The 19,487-nt window shown below is 37.5% G+C and overlaps 1 protein-coding gene across 1 annotated transcript in view; it reads right to left on the bottom strand.

Annotated features, from left to right (window-relative positions):
- Window positions 1-976: 976 nt before the first annotated feature.
- The window catches only part of HPGD (15-hydroxyprostaglandin dehydrogenase), a 29,061-nt gene continuing 10,550 nt past the window's right edge, over window positions 977-19,487 (bottom strand). Inside the window, exons 4-7 of the mRNA XM_044225076.1 lie at window positions 17,473-17,569; window positions 6,911-6,987; window positions 4,209-4,372; window positions 977-3,208 (exon numbers count right to left, since the gene is read on the bottom strand). Of these exons, the coding sequence (XP_044081011.1) occupies window positions 3,040-3,208; window positions 4,209-4,372; window positions 6,911-6,987; window positions 17,473-17,569 (507 nt within the window). The 3' untranslated portion in view covers window positions 977-3,039. The remainder of the gene's footprint in view (window positions 3,209-4,208; window positions 4,373-6,910; window positions 6,988-17,472; window positions 17,570-19,487) is intronic.

Below are 19,487 nucleotides of genomic sequence, written 5' to 3'. Positions count from 1 at the left end.
GATCTCAGAGTCCTGGGATGCAGCCCTGCATCGGGCTCTGTACTCAGCAGGGAGTCTGCTTCTCTTTTTCCCTCTGCCCCTCTGCCTGCTTGTGCTCTCTCTCTGTCTTAAAAAAAAAAAATCTGTTAAAATTTAGTGTAACTATATGTTGATAATGAAATTTTAGTAAGAAACAGAAGTAGTGCTAAAACATTTGAATGGAACCATTGGATTAAAAAGGTAGTATAATTAGAAATTCAAAAATAGAATTAGAGGCAATGCTTGCAGTCAATATTAAAACAAGTAGCTTTTGAACCTTTAGATCTTAGATAGAGAATGTATACATTACATATCATGAGACAACTGCTGTGTTTTCTACTCATTTTCTTCCATTCTCTTTCACCATATCCTAGTCAATGTGACCCACAGAGTTTTGAAAACATGGTTCTAGGTGTGCTATAGGAACCATAACAGTCTTCACAGATTTATCCAAGAGATTAAGATATTACTAATCCTTGTTCACTCTGTCTTCCTCTATTGCTTTTGTTAGCTCAGCATGTTTTCCCACATTTTGGTAATGGTAGCATCATTTTCCACTTGGAATTATTCCTGCCCACCTCTCCTGTCCCCCAATGCTCTTTTTTCACTACCTCTGGGAGAGGCATGTCATCTGGTTCTGGTCAAGCAGAATGATCTTTGACCACACAGACTGTCTCAGTACCCAGTACATAACCTACACAAGGCCAAAGAGATCTGCTGTCAGAAAGAAGTACTTCTGCCAGACTGAAAGCTGGTGAAACTCCGGCTATCGATCCTGAAGCCATCATATGGACAGAGCTGCCTAGGAGGGAAGCTAACAAAAGAGAAGAGATAGAAGACTGAAGCCAGCATTTGTGACCCAGTAGACAGTCACTCCCCACCCCCCACCCCGCCTGTGCATGAGTAAATTCACCTTTAGAAATTCAAATGTGAGAAAGAAGCTCCCCTTCAGATGATATTTAGTATGCGAAATCACTGAATTTTATTAAAAATTTACATCCTCAGACCTCTTCAGTAGCCTCAACTTGTGAACAGAGAACAAAAATAGAAATCATCACAGTCACTTAAACTTTAAATGGCACAGTAAGTATCTGAAATTATTTGGATACAAAAATTAAGTTTGTTGGACATTTCAATGCCATTATCAAGTCTTAATCTTATTTCATTGTCCACATATTTTTAGTTAGGCTGTTCTAGGAACCCCCCATTTATTAAGAAAAGTACATTTGGAAAAAAATACATATTATTTACATTAGGATTTTCACTGAAAAAATACAGTTAAAGAAATTAAGTCTTCCCCTCCCCCATATTTAATTTTTTTTCCCCAACCAGTATGCAGAGATATTGTATAATGGTATATATTTATTTAAAAAGCTATTTATAGCAGATACATTTTAATGTAAAATAAACTTTTACAGCATAACTCCCTTTTTTTCAGTTCTACTCCGTATTTGATTTTAAATGTCTGCAGAGTTCACTGATGTGAAACAAATTCCATTCAAAGCACAGAGTATACTAAAGGGTGCCCATACAAGAAAATCATCTATAAATGAGACAGCGGTTAACACTACAGTAGGAAAGTATGTAAGGTAAGTGACATTGCCACATGCCTGTATTATTCCCTGATGACTTGCCACCACAATGTATGAACAAGCTCACGCAGGATTATAACCTTTCTCTATCAGACATTCCCAGATGCTCATTGTTGTTTTTCAAATACATTATGTGAAACTCTGGACAGGAGTTATTCTTATTAAAATTACTCCTAAAAAGTGAAGGCAGTATTTTCCTATGGCAGAATTAAAACAGAGCAAGTGATGGTAACACTCCGGTGTCTCTAGAAAATCCTCATGAGTTTCTCACAATGGAGGCCATTTGCTCCGAGATGGGACCTTTGGACTTAACAGGCAGAGTGAATCACTTATACAATTTTCTATGAAAAAGTGATTGGTTTGGAAATCTTGTGCTTTCACTATTTGTGGCATTAATTGCTTGCAAATAATGTTACCCAAAGCAGTTGCATTTACGGATCCTTTCTGAAAATACTTGACTGGGAAAATAGCAAAACTTCACAGGCTATCTTTACCTCTTGTTATTATGACTTGGAGCACACAAAAACATTTACAACTGAGGCTGTGGAAAAATTGATTTCTTCTCCTCAATAGCTATATATAGAATATTAATTAAATTCTGGAGATTAGAAAAAGAAGAGAGTTCTATTAAAAATTAGGCACTATGGAACTTGGTAAAAATGAAGTAACCTGAAAAATGTTACATTTGTATTTTTTTTCTTTAATGAGGTGATCTTAAAAATAATGTCTTAGGAGCACTATCATTTTTGCTATAACTCTTAAATATTTCATTCCTGAGATTTCTGGAGGAAATTAAATTTCTTAAAGTAAGCAAACAGGAAAGAAATTGTTTTCCTAGATGGGAGGCTGAACTGTGGATCAATATCTCAGCCAGTTACTTTGTCATTTTCCCATACATCAGATTCCTCATTTGGGATATATTCACACTGTAGTTTATTCTTTAACTACTGGTCCCAAAATATGCCACATCTGTAAAGAGCTGAAATGTTCGGCCAAAAGATGGAATATAAGTAAAAGTTATTGTTACTAAAAATTTGCCATTTTAGGTAACTTCTCTTTTTTCAAGTGAAAACATAAAAACAAAATGAGATTTTTACATCTGGATTGATTAAATAACAATTCAAGTATCTCATTTAAAATGATATTCTGAAAAACATTAATGTTTATGTACCACAAATTTAAATACGTTTTCTGAAATGCAGAATATTCCTTGGATATTCTTTGTTTCAATCATTATATGGACTATAAAGATCAAGTTAGCTTTGGTTCACATCCTTATTTTTGATAGTTCCTGATTTTTATCCAAATACCTAACTAATCATTTAGAAATAAAGTTAATATCAAATGCATGGAAGAAAGCTTCAGAGAATAACACAATTACATTTCATTTAAAAAGCTATATTCTAATGAAGATATAGTCTAATAGAAGTCATTTGTTCTTATTTTCAGTTATGGCAGATAACTGAGTTTTTGCATGAAATGGAGTCGTTTCATAGTCTTGAAAATGAATTCCCTTAGAAGTTGTGATCTTCATAATAGCGCCATTCAAACCATCATCTTCAATAAGTGTTATTAATCCACTTGCAATCATTGATGGGCTAAAAATAAAGGAAACATTGGTTTTTAAAAACCCAACATAAGGCATAATTATCACTACACTTTGAATCGTTTTTGAAAAAAATCTACCTTTAACATGTAATAGGGAAATGGATATCATGAAGCTATGGCTACCTCCATATTTTAGTCAGTTAGATAGATATCAACTAAATCAGATGAGAAACTGAGTGGTAGATTTCCATGCCATTCTGACAGGAAGAATTTATGAACTTATATTTATTGTTCAGAAAATGATTATTTTCTCATCTTTATCTTATAGAAGATCTTAGGCTTACCAGATAAAAATGGTATCAAAATAGAAATGTGAGGAATTATAGAAAACATTAACTGAACATCTATTATCTACTTGTTGCTCTTTTAAAAACCTTCCACATATCAATGTATTCGCGGACTTTCCAAAAATGCTATTTTAGCACTATTTCTATTCTATAGGTGAGAAAATTGAGGTATCCATGAGTTGACAGATAAGTTTATGGTCGGGGTGGAGGCATGGTTTGCTCCCAAGGTGGTGGTCTGATTCCTTTGTCATAACAGTTATGACTCTGTGTTGTGAAACCAACTGCTTGAGCTCCGACACTGTTCGCCAAATATGTGCATTGAGAAACCATTTCTTAGGAAAACGGTCGAAGCTAGGGGGCCATATGAAATTTCACGAAAAGTAAATGTGAATATTGCTTGGAATTTAGTCAAATTAGGTATCATAACTTCCACAGGCAACTAAACACCATGGTTTTTTTTTTTTTTTTAAATATCTCATTATGGCCAACGGCATTATGATGCTCTGTTTCTTGGAATTCATAATGTGTAAACATTCTATTCAGACACCCAAAAAAATATTTTTTTTAGTGTGTCTGCCAAACCAGCACTTTGAAGCACCCTTAGTTTCTCAGATTTAAAGGGTTGTTTTTTCCCATTTTATTGCTTATGTCCAGATAGTACTTTGCTCCATCAAAAAAGGAAGATTTGTATAGTTTTACTTACTCCAAAATTCCATAGAACTTCATCATATCCTTAATATGATCCTTATATTCTATATATTGTCCCATATTTTCTTCTTTCTCAATGGATTCGAGAATGGGTGTATTAACAAAGCCTGGGCAAATGGCATTCAGTCTAACGCCACTGTTCATGAGATTAGCTGCCATCTGTGGATCAGAAGTAGAAGGTTGCAGGTTTCAGTTGCTTTGTAAATGTATACCATGGGACACACTGATAATTAAAACCATTTCAAAGACTCTGATGTGAAAAATACTAGTCAGATATCCTTCTAGCGATCTAACAAAGACAATGTTAAGGTTGACTGGTAGCAGAAAATAAAAGAATACATACTTAAAGCATTAAATTAATTCCTGAAAGCCTCAGATAATTAATTCTTTAAAAATCAATATTTCTGGGAAACTCCTGAAAATACTTGATTATCTAAGCTGCTCTTATCTACTGAACTTTGCAGGAAGCGAAACGTAAAAAGCCAAGGCTCAGAAATTAGTATCTCAGGTATGCCTTCAAAGATTGTATAACAAGAGAATATTTCCTTAAAAAATACTGTTAGGAGTAAGTCTGGGAGTCTGATTCTAAAGACACCCCTGATAATATGCACTATGCAGAGGACAATTTAAGCATCTTCAGACTAGCGTTTCTTGGCTCACATTCAACCTATTGATTTTATTTGAACTATTTATAAAACAAAATGTAGTCAATTATTTTTGGATTCCATTTACTTACTTGCTAAAGTTTCTTTGTAACCCTTAAAATCAACAGTCATGAAGTGCTTGGGGTCATTTATGGATGAGCACAGAGCAAATGTTCCAACTATGATAAAAAAAAAATGCTCTTGTTTCAGCTCTTACACTATGAGCAAACGTCCTCTTTGTGATATACTAAGTCTATGTTTTTCCCATTTTCGTGCCTTCTGTTGGTGACTTTGCTACTTAAAATGCCTCCCAAGCGTAGTGGTGAAGTGCTGTTCAGTGGTCCCAAGCAAGGGAAGCCTGTGATGTGCCGTTCAGAGGAAACTCATGTGTTAGATAAGGTTCCTTCAGGGATGAGGTATAAATACTGTTGCTCATGTTCATATATTACATAGTGAACACCATGCATATTAAATAACATGTCTTCACATAGAAATATATGTAAGACTAGGCTATGTATGGACTGATTGGTCAAGATGCTGTGAGCATAGGCTCGAAGGAACTCCACATTTCCCTGAGGAACAACAGTTCAGTATTCTCTGATGCAGTGTTCGTAAGTGATTTTATAGAGCTAACTACCAAAAATAATGGGAATTGATGGTACAGATTTACATTCTTGTCATTGTAAATAGGAAATTTCTGGTATTTAAAAATTGTTTTATTTTTTTAATTTAAATTCAATTAGCCAACATATGGTACATCATTAGTTTTTGGTGGAGAGTTCAGTGATTCACTAGTTGCATATAACACCCAGTGCTCATCAGGATTATTTTGTTTTGTAATACTTTCATGTGTTCATTAAAAGTTGAATTAAAGATTAAATCTATGCAGGGGCACCTGGGTGGCTCAGTGGGTTAAAGCCTCTGCCTTCGGCTCAGGTCATGGTCTCAGGGTCCTGGGATCGAGCCCCGCATCGGACTCTCTGCTCAGCTGAGAGCCTGCTTCCCCCTCTCTCTCCGCCTGCCTCTCTGTCTACTCCTGATCTTTGTCTGTCAAATAAATAAATAAAATCTTTAAAAAAAAAAAAAGATTAAATCTATGCAAAGTAAATAAAAAATTCCAATAAATTTGAATTAAGAGCATGAGAGCTGCTTATCTTCCCATTTGACTGAACATTTACCATTCATGCATCTCGTTTCTCTATCCCCATCTCTTCTCCAATTCTGTCTGGCCCTTCTCTTGTCTCACCTAGATTAATCATGGCAGAGATTTCCCAAACTGTTCTATCCTCTTCTACACCTGTCCTAATACATTCTCTAAACAATAGCCAGAACGGTCTTCTGAAAATGGAAACCTGATCTTGTCACTCCTTTGCATAAAAGACTTGCTGATGGCTGCAGTTAGAATCCATCTAAGCTCATTCCTGTGGTCCATAAGCTGCTTTTTGTCTAGCTTCTGCTTCTGACTCTCTCCTTGCTCCTCAGGTTCCACTCAAAAATGCCCCCTTTTCAGTTAATAAAAAGGCAAGCATTCTTACTTCATGCCACCATTGCATGTAGTCAATCAGGCCTACACTATTTTTCTTAGCTCTGTACACCTGTCACCCTAGGCCCCAGGGAGACGTCATCCTTGACTACTCTCTCTGGTAAATTCCTGTCCCATCCCTCTGTGCTAGCCTTTTCATCTCCAACAATAAGTAATATCTAGAGCACAATACATATTCTACTCAAGAAGGCCTGAAGTTAACAATTTTTACATTTGGAGTCAATTTTAAAAATAAAGAGTGCCTTCCTTTTTTTTTTTTTTTTGACCCTGAGGAAATTTTTCAATAACATATCTGTGTTTAGGGACTTCATTCTTAAAAGATCTCTTCTTCATTTGCTCCTTGATGGGATCTGAAAACCGTTTTTATAATCACAATTATAGGATAATTTATTTTTCTCTCTTTAAACCAGATGCACTGAATTCTGAATTTATTCCTTCTGCTTTCTAGAACTCATGTTTCACATATGCACAGAAAGAGAACAAGAGATAGTTCGGTTGTTAGATCCTCACCGCTGCTGAGCGTGTGAATCCAATTATGCCATGCTTTGAAGCACAATAAACAGGCTGTTGTGCCACAGGCATGAGCCCTGAAACAAACAAAACATTTAAAGAATTTCACTAAAAAATAAGCAGACAAAAATCCAATAATTGCTACACGATTGAGTAATTTGTGCCTGTTCCATTTGAAGCTTATTCTACAAAATACACGAAAATAATTATGAGACAATTTTCCTTCCATGATCTCTACTGTATTGGCCAGAATTGATGGCGTGTAAGTTACAGCCTAGGAATGAAGCCAAGAGTGATATGGAAGTCCGTCTGTCTCCATGACCCTCGGTCGAGACAGGTACATGTTATCTGAAACATAAGCAGAATCACCTTTAAACCCAGTAAGTTACCACCAATTTTCAGTTTTTAAGACTTGATTTTTAAAAAGGATCTATTCTACATTTTGTAAAACTTCCAAATGGCTGAAGTGTAAATTTCGGAAAAGAGACTTGGAGAGAACTTCTCTTTGCTATGAATTAGTAGGCATTTCCCCCATCACTGACTCTACTGATGATCCCTCTAAAGTATTTAAGAAAATTCAAAGTAACTGTTTTTGATTCTGATCTGTAAAAGATGCCTAGTTCTTCTTGTCCATGACTCAGGTAAAGAAAGCCAGAAATTAAAAAAAAAAGAAAAGAAAAGAAAAGAAAAGAAAACCAGAAATAAAGATGTATGATGCTATTTTGTTTCATTTCATAATCATGTGCTCTAACAGAATTCAAGCAATTTCAGAACTGGTTTAATTTTCCACACATACACAATAAATAGTAACTATTGGAATGTATGATTAAATTCCAGGCCTGCAGAAACAGTAATATTGTAACACATGTAGCATATCCTCCCCACTACCTCCTCGCCCAACCCTCAAAAATACACAAAACAATAGGCAAGACCTTTTACTGAAATGTTACTATCTAGTTTATTTCTCATCATTGTCAATTCCATGATCAACAGCAAGGTTTTAAATTAGAGCCATCTGTACATTTCAGTTTTTAACAAATTTCCCCCATTAACTCATTTTAACATTTTTCTAGTTGGTGATTTCTGAGTCAAGAAACAGTGATCTCTGATTACTATAATGTTATTAATATCAAATGTCACGCTAATAAGACTAAATTATTCTGCTGAGACATGTTTATCTCCACCCAGCTAACCAGTCCCAGAGCACCACCAATCAGTTGTTGAGTGTGTTATGCCAAAGTTCAGCAATAAATGCAGACCTTAACCACTCTCTGGGTGCCTGCCAGGTCTCAATTTATAAAGTATGTTTGCTCAACAGCACTTTAAATCACTGAGGACGGTAGATCACACATAGCGCGTCCACCCAGTGATCTCAAAGGGCTGTACTGTGTGGCTCTCTTGTTGTTGTTGTTTCTTAGGTTAAGTAAAACGTGTGAGTTAATTAAATTCATCGATGTCAGTCAGCAAGAATTTATGATGCCTGCACAGGGTACACAGGTGTGTTCGGGGTTGGGGACAAAGGGAATAAAGTAGGCGCAGCCAGGCATTGGGGCTGCGTGCTCTTCTAAGTTCCTTGCTGTTTGCCTCTCTGTAAAACTTTACAAGACAAAGGCAGTTGGTTGAAGAATGGTGTTCACGGATGGCAGGAAATGCAGAATGACCCTTCATCAGAGATAAGCTGACGCAGCCACCGAAACAAAAAGCATAAGGACACCATTCATAAATGTTGTCAAAGATGAATTTGGGATGAATTCTTGTTACTTGTGTGAAGGTACTGAACTTCTGAACCCACGCTAGTTCAAAGTGTCACAGAAGTGAAATAAATCAAATAAGGTTGTTCCATTTAAGAAGCAAGCACAAAACATAGACATTCCTCTAAAGGTACAATTGGAGAGGTGACCAGAATGTGAAAAGTTTGTTTGCATTTTTAAAGTGGCACTTGCTTTTATTAATCTTGTTAACGTTATAATGACATTTTCACTGACATCCTGAAAAATGTCTACTTGTGCATTGCTTTCCCTTTCTGATATTAGCTCAAAGGCTGTGTAAGTCAGTATCAAACATTCAGAAATCGTGTCCCTTTTAATTTTTTTACAGCTTTACTGAGGTATAATGGACACACAATAAACTCCATATATTTAAAGCATTCGGTCTGATAAATTCTGACATATGTATACACTCATGAAACCATGATAATGGTTTCATGGAAATCAAGGTAATGAACATCTCCACCACCAAAAAGTCTCCTCTTGCCCCTTTGTCGTCTCTTCCTTCTGCTTTCCCCCTCCCTCTAGGCAAACACGGTTCTGCTTTGTGTCACTGTAGTTTATTATACAAACATAATCATATATTATAAAATCTTTTGGTCTGACTTCTTTCACTCAGGATAATTATTAGAAGCTTTATCTATGCTGTAGTGTATATTAATAGCTTCATTTTTTTTCTGAAAAGTATTCCACTGTAAGGATATACCCATCAATTGCATATACATTCATCTGTTGATAGATATCTGGATTGTTTACTTTTAGGGTATTATAAGTTAAGAGAATTCTTTTTTCAATTACTTAAGCAAGTCATAGTTAACTTAGCTAAATAGAGTTTTTTTTTTCTTTATCTTCCCATACATATAGATTTTCACTGCTGCTTCTTATGTTTCAAACAGGTAGGGTGGGTTAGTGATCTACAGTATTTTCCCCCCCACTTGCCAATGGACAGTCCAGGTGGAGACTTACCATTTGTACCTCAGTTTGCTATTGTGAAAAGAAGACAAAATGGGTCGAGAAAGTTTTTTTTTAAGTTTTTTTTTTTTTTCACTATGATTTTTTCTGAATATTTCAGACATCCAACATTTTCTATTAGGCCTCAAGAGCCACTTCTCTTTTACACACAATATTATTGCTATTGTGGTTTAGTTTCAGTATTGGTCAACTGTACTTCTGTTACTTACTTTCGCCCTACAATACTAATATATGTTGTTTCTATGTGCTTCAAATAAAAATATATTCTGAGGCTGGGAATCAGGGTCAGCACATAGAATTGTGCAGGGTGTGCATGCTATGACTCTGGAAACACCATTAACTTGGTTGTGTAAATTGTGCTCTGCCCTAGCCCTCCCCTCCCCTACGCCCCCTCCCCCACCAAATTTCTGCGGTTTACAACCTGCACAACTATACGTGGCAACCATCTCTGGTAGAGGAGGATGACTGAACAAAAGAGACTGTGAAGAAAGAACCAGTGGAGGTAGGAAGAAAACAAGTTAGGCACCCTGTCAGAGAAATTAAAGATAGTATTCTAAGAAGCCTAGAGCGGTCACTGTTATCAAGAGAAAATCAAACGAGAGTCACACCCCTTGAGATATGAACATGTCTCAAGATCACTTATCTATAAGTAACACCCATAGTCTCACATTTTCCTCCAGCTACAATTCTATATCTCTTGACAACACGAAGTATTGAAAAGAGTTTCTCTACTCCTTGTTTCTACTCTCCTTGCTTCCCATTTGCTGCCCAACTCACTCTACTCGAATTTTCATTTCACAGCTCCCATCAAACAGATCTCATGACCAACATTTTCTTATACTGACCACTCAAAAATATCCTTTTAATCAAAGTTGTCGAGAGGGACTATAGCACAGTGGTTTGGACTTTGGGTGCTAGGCTGGCTGAGTTAAGAAAAAAAAAATTTTTTTTCAGTGAGAACATTTTATTTTTAAGTTTTTTTTTTTTTAAATTTATCTGAGAGAAAGAATGCATGCAAGCACAAGCAGGGGGAGTGACAGAAGGAGAGGGAGAAGCAGATTCCCTGCTGAGCAGGGGAGCCAGATGTAGGACTGGATCTTAGGACCCTGGGACCATGACCTGAGTTGAAGGCAGATACTTAACTGACTGAGCCACCCAGGTGTCCCCAAATACAAATTGTGAATCCATCACAATGAGCTATGTGACCTTTGAAGAAGTGAGGGCTACCAAGGTGTTTCTGTTCTGTAAACTAGAGCCATCATGGTAGCTGCTGAGTCCCAAATGAGCTAATTTACATAAAATACTTTAAGCAGTGCCTGGCACATAATAAGCTGTACAATTTGCTATTATTTTATATAAATATTTTTCCTTAGGATGAAACATCTCCAAATCTTGTTTTATAGACTTATTTATCCACATTATATCTTTTTGTCAGAATGTACATTTTGACATTTGAATTAAAATGCCACAGATCTGGTCCATGTCCTAACTTGCTTTGGTTTCTGGACCCTGGCAAACCATGGGCTGTTGTTAATACTAATTCAAGAGGATTTACAGAAGTACATTCATTTAAGATCTGTGTGTTTAGTAGCTTTCAAGTACAAGGCATAGAGAAGTAGTCTTTAAAATATATTTGAAGGGTGCCTCGTTGGCTCAGTTGGTTGAGCACCTGCCTTCAGCCCAAGTCATGATCTCGGGATCCTGGGATTGAGTCCTGCATTGGGCTCCCTGCTCAGTGGGGAGTCTGCTTCTCCTTCTGCCTCTGCCCCTACTCCTGTGCTTGCTATCTCTCTCTTTTTCTCTCTTTCAAATAAATAAAAAATTAAATACTCTATTGAAATGTGTCAGATTAATGGAAAGACCCCTGGTGCAGGGCAGAGAGTAGACCTTCATTAGCTGAACTGCTAGATCAGTGCCTGTCATCTGACTTCAAGGGACTTTTGCCAGTATTAGAACTCCATGACCAGCTGCTGAAATTAATTTGGGTTTCTAACATCTTGCAAATTGATACCTTCATGTTAAAGGCTCTTCATGTTAAAGGACTTAACAACAACAAAACAAGGGATTGTGGCAACAAGACAGCAGTCTCCAAAGAAATGACACATTTAAAAAAATATTGCAAGACATTTTTATTTATATTTAAAAGGTCGAGAATAGAGTATTTATCTCTAAAACTCTCTGAAGCTTTTATCTTTAAAACTCTAGACCCAGAATGGTACAAAGTTCACTCTAGACCCAGAATGGTGCAAAGTTCACCTACAGAATCCCAAAACGACTCTCACCAAAATATAATATGTCTAATTAGTTACAGGATTGTTTATCATGACAATAGGTTTAGAAAAAAAATCAAAAGAAGGAGAAATTCTACCCACAAAATACAGAAATCGTTTCTACAACCACTCAGGATAATAACACCAAATAGTCACTGACTGATGAGATAATTACGAAGAAAAATTTAAATACCTGAAAATTACATATGCCATTACAGAACATACAAGGAAGTCATTTAGAAAAATATAATTTCCATTTCCACATTAGTTCTTCCATCTTTAATATCCTTCCTGCCCATATTTACAACAGATAGCTTTAATCCCTATGTCTCATAGAAGTTAAAAACTCAAAAAGATCTTGTGTAAAAAACTGAAATCTGCTTGGACAGGGCAATTGTATTGGGCCTCCAAACAGATTTTCTTTTAAATGGGTAGAAGCCATGTGAAACAGATTACAGAAGTGCTAAAGAAATTCAGTTTAGGAAAATAAATTGAGAGTCTAAGGATACCAGTCTTTACATGATAAATGGTAGCTTAGCAGCTATGCCAAAAAGCAGAAACCCGAGCCCTTCATGTTTTCTTCACAATCCAAAAGGAAACTGTGTACCCACCTTTCTGTTTTTAACCATCACTTCTCTAAGACGAGAGAAAAGGGAGAACTGGTCAGAATCTGCCTATGTTTGTGCAGAAAGCTGACCAAAGTAATGGGGACACTTCCCCATTATGTGAAGTTCCACATAACAGAACACATTATCTGCTGCTGCTTTTTTTCTCTCAGTATCATGTCTGCCATTAACAAATCGTGTTTTATTTATTTATTTGAGAGAGAGAGTGAGCGCACAAGCAAACAGTGGGAAGGGCAGAGGGGGAGGGAGAAGGAGGGGAAAGAATCCCACACAGATTCCCTGCTGAGCATGGAGCCCTCCGCTGGGCTCAATCTCACAACTTGGAGATCATGACCGAGCTGAAATCAGGAATCAGATGCTTAACTGACTGAGACACCTAGGTGCCCCTAAATCATGTTTTAAAGTGTGACAGGATATAAAAAGTGGTCTAAACCTTCCTAAAACCACTACATCTTCTACAATAAAAATCTTTCCAGAAAGGTAATTTTGTTTGTTAATAATTAACCTTATTAATTCTTGGAAAGTGGCTTCTAATGTTCCACCAAAAGTCTCCTTCCTAGAAGTTCAGGCATTGCCTGTGCTGTGATCATAGGAAATGGAGATGAACTTCCGTAGCCGTTCCATGAATCTCTATAAACTGGAGGCTAGTTGCTCAAAGTGTGGTCCAAGGACTATCACCAGAATCTCATGACCTCACCCAGACCTACTGAGTCAGAATTTACATCTGAACCAAATCCCTAGGTATCTAATCATCTAATCATCTATACATGTTAGTTCCAGAAGACTATTCATTGCCTAATCTGGCTACGAAACTCTAAACATTTTTATCCATTCCTCAAAAGACCAATTCATATATATTTCATCTTTCTTATTGATTCCTTCTAGTCTGTCCCTTCTTAATCATTTTAAGCCATAAGACAGCACAATGGACACCATGAAGCATGTTGACAGTACTAAACAAGAAAGGTGGCTCGCAGGTTCTTAACAGTTGGCATTTGGCCAATAAAGATCCAGATAATGTAGGATCACCTACTCTATGGCATACACTTAAAATAATGGCAAAATAAAAACTACTGTTATTACTACTGCTAATTCTCATCACATTTTCCAAGTTATACACAGTTGTTTGGAATAAGTTGTAGGGAGTTGGTCAAAGGTAAAACTCATATAACCAAGATTTTATCACAATGCCTGTGACATGGCATTTCCTAAGAATGTTAGGTCTTCTTTTTACTTTTGGCCTGGAGATGAAAGAAGGTGATGAGTATTTTAGCTCACCTGAAATTTCTGCTAGGTTGTGACATTCCAGTCCCATTACTGCTCTTCAGGCCATGGGAGACCCAGGGCCTTGACATTCAGTATCCCGTTTCTGTCTAAAAAGTCTGTGCCACTCTATCCATTTGGTTCTGCCATGCCCATAAGAGATAGCTGTATATAGCTCTTCATGTAGAATATTTACATAGTTACTCTCACATTCCCCTTCTCCTTTCTGTACTGGCTCAATGTAGGTTTAAGTGGAAGCTGCCCCTTGGAGAAGTATCTTTAGCACATTCACCTCAACACAAACTTCAAGCTAATTATATCAGTTTAGATGAAATGTATAGCCAAGTAAGTAAGATACTGGGCTGGTATTTTAAAAATCAATGATTTTTCAAGTATTTTCTTAAGACTCTAAATGTTTTTAAGTTTTCTTGCTTACTGTTTTCCATCTCAGGAAATGAGACCCTAATAGGATCTCTCACAAAATGTCCCTGAGGGGTTGTCTTAGAGGCATAGAGGATGCCCCCCGGGCTCACTAGGACCTCCGCAGATAAGTACATAGGCAGGTGGGAGAAGGATTAGCAGGAAAATTGCTTTTCCTGTGACAACTACTTCTTCCTTCCCACTGTCAGAAGCAATGAACTGTGTAAGAAGCACACTTGACTCTCATGGGATGTCTTGTGCCAGATGATGGGCATCAAACCCGACTTCAGGCTGATCTGTTGTTGTTCCTTTCAACTTTTTTTTTTTTTTAATAGTTAAGGATGACTATGTCAACATGAGTGCAGCTTTACAGACTGTGTTTATAGACAGAAACTCATAGAGAGGAGTCTAGTGGTCAACAGTGCTCAGAACATCTTCTGGAGCTCCCGGCTGGCGCACCCTTCCCTCAATACACAGTGGAATCACTCTCCATTTGACTCCTGTTTGTTAAAACTTATTAATTGCATTTGATACTTGGTCTGCGTCAGTGGTCATTACTCATTAACTTCTCTGCCCAAACCAGTGTTTCAACTTAAGGTTTTACTGACAGCGTAAGAGACTGTGAGGAAAGACTGGGAGAGTTGAACAGCACCCACAGCTATTCCATTAGTGAACTGACCAGGGGGAGGGAAGTAGGAAAAAATCTGAGGAAGGAAAGTTCAGAAAGCACTTTTGGAAAAGACAGAGGAAGTAAGCATTAGAAATTTGGTCATTTATACCTCAGTAAAGCTGAGGGGAAAAAATACTTTGACTCTGGCAACTCCTCAGACATTTTGGTCATCTGACCTCTTCCAACAGGCTATGACTTCAAGGGTATAAAACTGTTGGTAACATTTCTGAGGAAAATGTGAAGCCAGAGAGGTTCTCACTGATATTTTTCTACTACTACAAAATCCCAAGTGTTTATCAAACTCATCTCACTGTGGGAAGAAGAGATGTTCTTGCTGACAGGATAGACTACAGGGCAATGCATCTTCATCCTCTCTGTGAGATTAAAGGACATTAATGCCAAAGCCCAGGTGGGAAGAAAGGTGGCAAAGCCTGTCCAGGTTGTCCAGAGACAAAAAAGAAACTGTATAAAGGCATCAGGTATGGAGATCGGACGTTATGGAGGGAGGGTATGTCCCTACATAAGGATGAAGGTACCAAATTAAACAAAGTGGACAAAGATAAGCTATGCAACCATTATAAGCAGAGACACTTTGCTGGCTGGGAGGCATAGTAGGTGGAGAAGAAGTCTGGAATGCTATGATATTCATTAAATTGTAAGAGTGCCAGAAAGGTAATTTGAAACCAAAATGATCTTATTGTTGAATTTGTATTTATTCAGTTTCATCTGCATGACTAGAGAAAGATCCACACATGGTTCCCAATGTTGACTCTGAAACAGGTAGAAGCCAATGAACACCCAGAGGTGGGTAGTGTGATAAAGCAAGCTCTTCGCCAAGAGAGCAAAGTGGACGTCTAATTGTAATCCTTAAATTGCGCTTGCCAAAGATGTGTTTTGACTTGTGCCTTTGGTAAGCTCCTCAGATGTTTTCAGAGCTTAACTCTGTGTGTCAAATGGGGCAAAAGCTTAAGATATCACTGAGGGTTAGTCATGTGGTCTTGAAATTAAAGCAGTGCCCAGAAGGCTTGAAGATAACTAGCACATTTCCCTGGTTTAATGGAGTTAGAGGAATTCAGTTTCTTTTACCTCACAGTTGGGCTAAACTCATCACGGATGGAGAGCCAAATTAACAATCTCATGGACAGAAGAGTTAGATAACCCGGTGGTTAAGACAGAAGAGGTCCTGAATCAAGTTGCTCACGTGGGAATACCAGCTTTACTGCTTCCTTGCTGTGTAAGCTTGTGCAAGATACTCAAATTCTCCTACCTGGATTTCCTTCCCTACAAAAGGGAGATTACAGAATCCACTTTGTGGGGTGGTTGTATTAAATGAGGTAAGGCACACACAATGTTTAAAATAGTAGCATGTAAACAGTAAGTGTTCAATGAATGTTAAGTGTGATGACACCTTTAAATATTTTTATTGGCTAAAACACAGTACTGCATTGCACATCTTTATTCATGCTCTGAGGCAAATAAGCCTCCTTTTTTTTTTTTTTTTTAAGCCTCTTCTTATGGTACAGAATGTCTTGAACAGAGTTCTAAATTGATTCAACCTGGAGGCTTCCAGACTTCCTGGGAATGAAAGAAGTACTTCCAGTGACAGAAGGGCAAGGGGCTCCCTAAACAGGATTCAAGCTTCTCCAATCCTTGTTAGCCCTCTAGCTTTAAGACACAGCCCATAGGATTATCTCTTGATCACCGCCCCAGGTTTTTCTACATTTGTATTTTTATTAAGATATCGAATACTTCTTATTAAATCTCTAATTGTTTATGTATTTTTCTTTATAATTTTATCTCAAAATAGTGCACATATAGCCATGGCAATTTGACTCTAGGGTTTCAGATTCCCAGAATTTAAATGTGGCTCTCTCTTAGGCCAAATATCTAAGTCTTGCCCATGCTCTCACCTTTTACCACATCCTCAGAATTGAAATCTTATCATTTATAAGTAGATATTACATTAGGAAAAATAACCAATTTACCCTGAAAAACTTGTAGAATTGGTTCTATAATAACTTTAGGGATGTTATTTTGTCTTTAAGCAACCCCGAAACGGAAATGCTCATTTGTTTTTTGAGAACTTCCCAAGAAGGAAATTTCTAAGCCTCCCTTGGTGGCAGTTTAAAGAGACTTAAGGACCATCTGACAATGACGCCCAGAGGAAGGAGAAAGAACAATGCTGAGAAGCAGATCTCTGGTGTTGTCACAGGTGTCTCCACACCTGACCCCTGAAATACAACTGGAGCTGGGAGGTGGGGCACAGTGGCAGAGGAGGGGAACACCTGTTTTGAGCACCTGTTTTGAAATTACCACATGACTGAAATCAGATAATGTAAGGAAGTGTCTGTACTTTGGGACTAGCAGAGTTTAGACCCCTCGCTGTCAATACTGGTCAGACTTCTGAAACTTTACATGAAATTATCTTGCTGATTCCTGAGTTGATAATAAATGTACTTTGAATATCTACTTCTGTGATCCAAATTATCAGTAGGAAGTTATTATTAATGAAGATTTATTTCTGTGGCCCAAATTACCAACAGGAAATTGTTATGAATGTCATACTTGTCCTTACCTGCTAAAGAGGACATATTGATAATGACGCCGCCTTCTCCTCCGTTTTGCTTACTCATGTAATCCAAGCCAAGGTAGGTTCCGCTGATAACAGAAACCTAGTCCAGAGACATAAACGGGAAAAGTAACATAGCCATTATACTTTATTATATATCACAGACTGAAGTTTTTATGGTGATTGTAGACACTCAGGGAGATTTCTGCAAATACTATCTCTGAAAGGCTTTCAAGTGGCTATTTGCTTTTTTTTTTTTTTAAAGCGAGTCATTGTGTAGCTTTTCTTTTGTTTGCCTACAGTTGCGAGCTTCTCACATCTCCCCAAAAGTTCACTTAGTTGCCCAATCTGAGACTTTATGAAAAAAATTGTATTTCCATAGTGCTTGGTCACTTGACCTCAAATCTCAGAGCCTTAGAGAACTGTATATGCAATATTCTTTTTTTCTCTAAATATTGGGCAGAAAATTTATTTACCCTACTTAGCATATCATTCCCAGATCCAGGTCTTTCACGCACATACATCTACTCTGTTTAATTCTCTTGGATTTTGAGATACATAATAGTGGAAACCCTTGATTTCCTACATTCATGCCATTTAAAAAATTTTTTTCTAATAAAAAGTCTATTTGGCATTTCTATCTACTTCTTCTCCATGTAACACAGAGGAAGGTGATCTCCCCAGGTTTAGGGTGGGAACTGATTAATTTCATTCAGTTGCAGAAATTCCATTCTCTTTGCTAGTGACTGGCTTAAGCTTAGGCCCACAGGTGACCCATTTCTAGCCAGTGAGACCTGAGGCGCAGTCAGCAGGAGGAGGTCCCGGTCAAGAAAGGGCAGTGCGAGAGAATGCTGCTGAAAAGTCTGTTGCTTTTAAGAAAACCAGAAAGATATGATTAGTCCTTTCCCACCCCTCTGTATGGGTATGATGGCTGGAATATGTAGTTACATTGCTAACATCCTTAAGATGAAAGGTCTGTGAAGGGAGGCAGACCAGAGAGATGAAAAGAAATTGCATTCTGGGATCACTGCGTGGCAATATTAAGTACTCCTGACTTCTGTGTTGTGTGAGATCACATAACTCTTTCACTCTGTTTCAAGACCTTGACTTCTTGGTCAGTTGGACAAGGAATCTTCTGTAATGTCTGCCACTTAAACTTGTTCATCACTCTTGCACTGGCTTTTTGAGAGTTTACTCTGATTGGTTACTCTCCTCCCCATGTAGGCAACCTTTCTGGTTTTTTTGTTTTGTTTTGTTTTGTTTTTAAGGTTTTGCTTATTTATTTGTCAGAGAGAGAGAGCGCGCACAAGCAGCGGGTAGTGGCAGGCAGAGGGAGGAGCTGAGCAAGGAGCCCTACATGGGACTCATCCCAGGGATCATGAGTTGAGCCTAAGGCAGCAGCTTAACTGATGGAGCTCCCCAGGCTTCCCTTTGTATTCTAACATTGGAGAATTTACTACTACAAAAACAACTTGTGGTCCAAAACTTCTACTTGAAGCTCATTTTCCATTTTAGATTTAAGAACTCCTTCCTTCCAACTTGACTTTGAGAAGGTGAACATTTTCCTTTGACATCTTAATTCCTACTTTTTGCATTCTGAACAATACCGCAAAGAAAATGACATGACAGTAATGAGTCTGGAACAGAGGGCATACAGTGGTGGTTACCTTCTTTTTATTTTAAAAAGTCTCTTTGGAGTTTTCCTGACACACATTCAATATTGCCATTCTCCCTAATACTAGTTCTAGAACAAAAAAGTAAATTGAAGATTCTATTCACTTAAGCCATGTGTCAGTATGATATTAAGTAGGCTTAGGGAGAATGAGTAAAATTTCCATGAGTCCCTTTACAAAGAAAAAAATACAAAACATTAAATGGTTTATATAAGAAGGAAAAAATGTACATGGCTGAAGTAACTGAAGTCAGTTAGAGTCTGGTCGTTTCTGCCTAAGTCTCTAGCATGTCCGGACAGAATTTCTGTTTACGCATATCGGCGCTATGCTTTATTCTCAGGTATTTAC

Source organism: Neovison vison, chromosome 11 (assembly GCF_020171115.1).
Source record: "Neovison vison isolate M4711 chromosome 11, ASM_NN_V1, whole genome shotgun sequence".
NCBI classification, from domain to species: Eukaryota; Metazoa; Chordata; class Mammalia; order Carnivora; family Mustelidae; genus Neogale; species Neogale vison.
This window is presented reverse-complemented; position numbering and strand designations above follow the sequence as displayed.